At 34.1% G+C, this 7,275-nt stretch overlaps 1 protein-coding gene across 1 annotated transcript; it reads right to left on the bottom strand.

Moving 5' to 3' along the window:
- Positions 1 to 1,766: 1,766 nt before the first annotated feature.
- LOC108585304 (beta-defensin 133) lies at positions 1,767 to 7,204 on the bottom strand. Its single transcript, XM_017957514.2, has 2 exons — positions 6,683 to 7,204; positions 1,767 to 3,501 (listed from the first exon to the last, which is right to left on the bottom strand). Exons 1-2 carry the CDS (start codon positions 6,738 to 6,740, stop codon positions 3,377 to 3,379), a joined length of 183 nt encoding a protein of 60 aa, XP_017813003.1. The 5' UTR covers positions 6,741 to 7,204; the 3' UTR covers positions 1,767 to 3,376.
- Positions 7,205 to 7,275: the final 71 nt, after the last annotated feature.

The raw sequence follows: 7,275 nt of genomic DNA on the forward strand, positions 1-7,275 counted from the left end.
GGACTTAGTTAACTTCTGGCTCCTCCTGTCTCTAAATGTGGCAAATATTTTGCGTTTATTTTGGTCTTCTCATCTGCTAAAAATAGTAGTTGTTGATCTATAAGGTTTCTGTTTTCTCAAATTGTGGCTTGTCAGCCTGGTCATTTGATAATTTAATAAATTGACAAATTGACAAGGCCAATGTATCTTACCCTATTTCATTTATTTATCTTATGACCTTACTGGTGGCCTATTTAATGAGTTTTTTTCTGGGTGATAAAAGGGCAATTTTATTATTTTTTCTCTTTTATTTTTTCTTTAGAATAATTGACATTGAATGCTGATCAACACAGTACAGCCAAAGACAGCAAAAGGATCTTTGTGACTTTCTGAGAGAGAAGCGACTAAATTCTAATACCTTCTAATTTGAGACTAAAATTTATTGAAACCTGTCAAAGTTTCTGCTAGCAATAGACAAAACAAGATACCCAGAAAATAAAATGTCGATTGAGATAGAGAGAAATGTGACCATTTGACTTAAGTGGAAGGTCACCACCACTTATATAACTTTTGTCACAACTGGCATTGATAATATTCTTTAGTAGCTGTCATTGGGTTCTGTAGATAATCTATTAATCAGATATCAGTAATAAACATTTCACAGTAAAGTGGCCAGTTTCTCAGTTAAGTGATGGGTTTTTTCAGCCTCATGGTAATGTGCTTGGGTTCTGACTTCAGAACTAGAATAGAGTCAGCTTGGCTGACTACTTCAATAAGACTGATAGTGTTGATAAACTTTAGTGAAAATGACTTATTTTATAATACAGATTAAGAAAACAACATTTTAGATTCTCATGTGCCCGAATGACTCTTATTGAGAGATAACTAGTTTATGGACATTTTCTAAAACTATCTATGCCAATGGCACCCAATTTGTTTGCTAAGATCTAGCAGGGAGCTGACTGGAAGTGATTGGTGAGTGCGAATGCACAAAAACATTACCCATAGAGTAAATGAATAAAAACTTATGTATATCTATCTACCTACTTACATACCTGGCATATCTATATGCACACACATGTGTATTTATGTTCACATGTAGATTATTTTTCTGGTCATTCTCTAGTTCCTTAAACTTTTTAGATCCTACAATTGCAATTACTCTTCTCTGGAAGAACCATGACATTTTGTGTAAAAGTGGTCATTTTTTTTTTTTTTTCTTGTCTTCAACTTGTATTTTAAGTTCCAGAGTACATGTGCAGGAGGTGCAGTTTTATTACATAGGTAAACATGTGCTATGGTGGTTTGCTGCACAAATCAACCCATCATCCAGGTATTAAGCGTAGCATCCATTAGCTATTCTTCCTGATACTATCGCTCCCTCCAGCTTCCAAGAGGCCTCGGTGTGTGTTGTTCCCCGACATGTGTCCATGTGTTCTCATCATTCAGTTCCCACTTATAAGGGAGAATATGCAGTTGGGTTTTCTGTTTCTGTATTAGTTTGCTGAGGATAAGTCTTCCACATCCATTCATGTCACTGCAAAGAACATGATCTCATTCTTTTTATAGCTGCATAGTATTCCATGGTGTGTATGTACCACATTTTCTTTATCCAGTCTATCATCGATGGTCATTTGGGTTGATTCCATGTGTTTGTCATTGTAAATAGTGCTGCAATGAACATATGTGTGCATGTATCTTTATAATAGAATGATTTATATTCCTTTGGGTATATACCCAGTAATGAGACTGCTGGGTCAAATGGTGTTTCTTTTTCTAGATCTTTGAGGAGTCAGCACACTGTCTTCCACAAGGGTCGAACTCACACTCCCACCAACAGTGTAAAAGTGTTCCTTTTTCTCTGCAATCTCACTAGCATCCGTTGTTTCTTGACTGTAAAAGTGGTCTTTATTCTAAAAGATTTAGAAATTAATGCTGTAGGCTACAGAGTGAGTTTTTGCTTCTATGGATTATAAACTCAGTTAAAAAATTGATTTGAAAGCTAATTATACAAGCTTGAGGAGTTACATCCTTTCTATTTTCTTATAAAATTCTCAGTTGCTATAATTAATCTGGAAAGTTTTGTGTGTAATAAAAAGTGATAAAAGAGAAAAGGAATGAAACTGTAAGCATCTATTACTTGACCGTCAGATCAATCTAATTAGAAGATTATCTCAGCAGTTTATTAACCTGTGCTAGTTGTCAAATGTGGACATTTAGGCAATCAAACCACCCCTGGTTGCCTATTTCCCGTTTCTTAAGTCTGTTCTTTAGTTTCACATGCGGCCTCTGTTTTCAACTCAGTATTTACTTCACCCTTTTCCTCAAGCTCCCTGTGATGATTTCGAAGTAAGGGAGTGTTCAGATTTGTGTCCATCGTAAGATAGAGCTTAAGTTATCAATGTGTATAATTTGTTGTTTAGACTTGTGTTCATTGTAAGATAGAGATTATCAATCAGTATGGTTTATTAAATAGCTGTATGACCTCACAAACTTTCTAAACATGATTTAACAAATCAGGTTAATCTAATAAACATTTACACAGTGTTTGCTGTCAAAACTAGAACTCTGGAAATTTGGTCCCAGGATCTGTGTCCTGAAGTTATCTTACATGTCTCATGGACATTGCATTACCTCATAGACATTTTGTGATCATCAAAAACATTTCTGTATCTCAAAGTGTGTTTTGAAGCTTTACGTTAGTCTTAGTTATAAAGATGATATTACTATCAGTAAAGTTCCTAATGATTTCTGTGATTTAATTTTTTTTGTACTAATCATACTGAATTCTGCATTTCCTATTCAGTAGACACTAGTTATGAGACATCTCCATTTTTCATCAAACCTCTACAGTTTCCTGTTTCAGTTGCAATACACGTATACCTTACTTTCATCTATGGCCTATGTTTTAAAATTTCTTGTTCAAGAGAACAAATACAAAAAAAAAAACAAAAAAAACATGAAGGACTGAACTGATGCTATGGCTTCCTGCTTGCAGTGAATCAGATCTCTTGATCCATGACCTGATGAAAGTACTATTTGTTCCTTCTCTTTGAACTCTCTAAACTCCTATTAGTTTGGATGCCTTTGATTTGAGGACTCTTGATAATAATTATGTGTGCCATTTAGCCTTCTTTGTGTCATTTAGCTTTTTTTCTGCTAATTAGTAGAAAATTGTTATTCAAAATGATGAAATGTTTCCACAGAGCTGCTTTATATACTGCATGTCTCCCACTACTCTCTGACCCCTAGGAGAAAACATAGCTCCTCAAATGATGATATATAACGAAGAAACATCACAGACTGGACAGTGGTTGGTAATTTAGTTTTATTTATTACTAATCCTTGCACTCACTGTGCTTTACTTTTCAGGGATGCTGATTTTTATTTCAAACTTCTACATATAACAGATGGCATTTAGTTTTGTGCAGAAATCAATTGGTTTTGCAAAATCACGGCACTCATGTCTACATTTGCCTCTAATGATAAAGCAACTATAGGTGTCTTTCATGGCACATTTCACTGTTAAAAGGGGGGGAAAAAGCACGTAAACCATTGAGTCATTATAAGTGCCTTAAGGTCCTACCTTGGGATAAATCAGTTGTCGATGTGAAAAGAAGTCTATCACTTGCATTCTGGGGCAGGGATTTGGGAAGTCATTTGTTTTGCTATTTTTCTGGTGATGATTGTTTTGTGACACTTTTTGTTTCATTCTCAGTTTCCTCTCCAAATTCTGGCTTTATCCACTAGTTGTTAAAGCTTAGTTTTCCCTGAGAATTTCTAAATAAAAATTGTTAGGTTCCAAGTAGTTCTGCAATGAACACCACATATTTCTATGGCTACTTACCTACTACCCACCTAACATGATTTTTTTAAACAACAATTTTATTGAGGTATAGTTGCTATAAAAAGAACTGCACATATTTAATGTGTACATATTGATGAATTTGGGCATATACAAATATCTATGATCCCATCACCTCCCAAAGGCTTTTTTCTCCAATTAAAAAAAAATTAATCATTTAAACATTTTTAGTTTTAGGATTTAAAATGGGAAGATTCGTTAATGTTCCTTAAATTGCTATCTTGCTTGAATATTTTGTATAAATCTCCTTTATTAGAAGAGTGAAAAAAACCCAGCAGATACTGGGATAAGAGAGGTTCTTTGAATAGTCACAAAGATTTGAGCCTAGGCAGGAAACTGGTTTGCTGAGGGGATGAGTGTTGTTATGAATGACAAGCCTTAAGTTCAAAGAGAAAGAAGTAACATCTCTTAGCATCTCCTTATGTTTCCTTGCTTCAGAGTCTTCTCCTTTATAAAGTCCTCAGTATTGCATCATCAGAGCATATACCAACTGATGAACTAATCCACATCTGGCCATAAGACTTAATGTTTCATCTCTTCAAGAAACGTTTAAATTTTTAGAAAGGTCACATAAGGAGGAAGATGCCCAAAGTAATAGCATTAAATGTAATGGTAAATTATCAAATATCAGTGATGAAGGTATGTCAACAGCGCTCTTTCCCTAGGTTCTCAACATATAGGATCCAACTGAGATGGAGTCAAAGGTACTGATAATCCAGTTCACGCCATCTGCTTTCAGTGAAGTTATGTTAGCATACAGTCTTACTATTATTTGAGTAATTAGACATTTTAGGAAAAAATTGAACATATGATTTTGAATTTTTTGCCAAATGTTTTAGGTAATGAGATATGCTTTTTCACTATTTAAATTAATGATAGATATCTCCTTATTTGTATTATCTAGAGAGATGCTATTTATTGCCTTTGATGCCAGAGGGAAAAAGCATTATCTTGCCAACTTAAAAATGCATCCTCAGATTACACTGTCCTACATGAGGGGTGTGAAGCGTGTATGTTGACTTAATTGGAATTTACAAATAATAGAAGATGACAGCTGTCAAGCACTAGTATTAAAAAAAGAATAGCATTATTTAAGTGGGAATTGTAAATTAGCATTTTTCCACTAGTGACAAAACAACAAATAGCTTCTCTCTAGATAATAGCTATGTATAACATAAAAATGTATATTTATGCACAAGAAGGAATCACAAATTTTTCAATTTTTAGATGAATCTATGCACATACATTCACATTGTCTCTTGGGTTTATAATGAAACTGAAAATGTCATGAAAATTTTCACCTTTTCTCCCAAAGCAAGTGACATGAGGCACACATGTAAATCATGATAACATAACTGGAGCTAATTTTATTATCCAACTGTGGTTGCACTAAATAACAGTCTTCTTTATTTTAAGATCACCCCTGTATGGTTTTAGTAAAACAAACCCTGATTGTAATTCCATTAGTCTTGAGTTTAGAATGATGTAATAAAATAACAACTCTCATAATTGTCATCTGACATATTTTATTTGAATTATGAAGCAATTCAAATGATTTGTGTCTTTTATCCAAAATACTTAGACTTGAGTTTACTCACAGCCAGACTTATTGTTAGAGCTAGACTTCTTTGGTCTCATCTGTGCTGCTAAGGAATGAAGTTGGACTTCAAAGAGGAAACTATTGCAGTTCTAGACCACTCATAAATCAGAACACCCTAGAGTTATGATTTTTTTGTTTTATTTTCTTAAGGTGAGTGGAATTATTTTCTTGGGTATGTGTAAAATGATTGTTTACAGGGTCTTTACACACATAAGAAAAATACTTTTCCTATCTCAAGTACCTTGAAATGTGTTAAAACAGCTCTTTCAATGATCTCCATCAAGATACTTTCCTTGGCTATTGATTCAATCTAATAGTAGAGTAGTGTGTACAATGAAAGTTTATAAATGAGGGTACACAATTTAAGTATGTGAAATCCAACATGGTAAATATTATCTCCCCTGTTTACTGCAATAGTTGTCAAAAAAGAGTTTCTCGATGAGATTTCTAGAAGTTACTTGCTTTTTAAGGTGTTTTAATACAATGTAAAAGTAATTATAATACTATTTAAGAAGAATCTGATAGGTATTATACTTTATGTTAGGCACTTTGTGTATTTAAATGTCATTAATCTTCATAATGCTACAAGGTAGACTTAATTACTATATTTACTTCACAATGAGGAAATTGATTACTAAATTTACTTCACAAATGAAGAATGAGTTTAAATAATCTGATAGATTTATATAGCCAATCCAATACACAGCAAAAGCCAAATCTGAACCCAGGTATCAATAATTCCAAAGTTTATATTCATTTAATTATCTGGTTAGTATTAATTGTTATGTAATTGGACCTGAGGTAATACAACCACTAAAGTTCTCAATTCTTAATCAGTTGAAAACACCATTTTGTGTTTTTCTGAAAGTAAACCATGTGACATAATATAACCAAACGCATCATTAGGTTACTGAAAACCAACTATTACTCTACTGCACAGTGCCCATCATGTCTCAAGGATCCAGATGGTTGTACTTTAATATTCTATCTAAGTAGTCAGTCTGGACAACCAGCCTGTAGTCATTTAATCAAGGCTTTTAAATTGTCTCCTACAATAATATGACTCGCCAGGAGCTTTATTTAGTAAGATCACAGTCCTTTATTTGTGATTTACCCTTGGGACGACAACCAACCACTTTCTTAACAATCTGGTCACTCTTTTGTCTCCAGTTGACATTGACCAAGATGCAACTCTCCAGAAAGATGTTTTACCCTCTCAATTAGTATTTACATTTTACCGTGTGGCAATGGGGCCAGAAAGAAAAATAAAACAAAGACAAAGACAGGAATCTTCATGATTGAAGACAGCTGAATCAGCAGCTCTGCAATGTTTGCATAAGAGAAAGGTGGAGAGTGTATCTTTTTATACTTCTCTCCATGCAGTTGTATGAATTTAGTCACTGGGGTTTATAAAAAATTAACACTCCTGTTTAGCAGTGTCTGGGGCATAAGTGCTGAACATTCCTTTTCTTTTATCTTGGGATAAAAAGGGATATGATATCCATAGCATATAATTATCTTTTCAATAACTAGTTGTCTAGGAAGTGCATGCCACTGAGAATCTCCTATTGGAGGTCTGAGGAGTAGAAGCATGAGAATTTAATCTTTGCTTTTGCTTCAGTTTTTCTCTATTTAATATAGTTATGCATAATGCATAAACTAGTGAATTTAAAAAGCAATATACTCATGCCCATAATCCCAGCACTCTGGGAGGCTGAGATGGGCAGATCACAAGGTCAGGAGATCGATACCATCCTAGCTAACACGGTGAAACCCCATCTCTACTAAAAAATACAAAAAAATTAGCCGGGCAGGGTGACGGGCGCCTGTA

Source organism: Papio anubis, chromosome 6, assembly GCF_008728515.1.
Source record: "Papio anubis isolate 15944 chromosome 6, Panubis1.0, whole genome shotgun sequence".
NCBI lineage: Eukaryota > Metazoa > Chordata > Mammalia > Primates > Cercopithecidae > Papio > Papio anubis.

Excerpts from the sequence above, each read along its gene's own strand:
- LOC108585304 (XM_017957514.2), bottom strand. The coding sequence starts at position 6,740 with ATGAAGATTCCTGTCTTTGTCTTTGTTTTATTTTTCTTTCTGGCCCCA. Across the intron at positions 3,502-6,682 it reads TCTGGCCCCATTGCCACACG|TGAAATGTGCCATGAAAGAC; the intron begins GTAAAATGTAAA and ends CCCTTTTAACAG.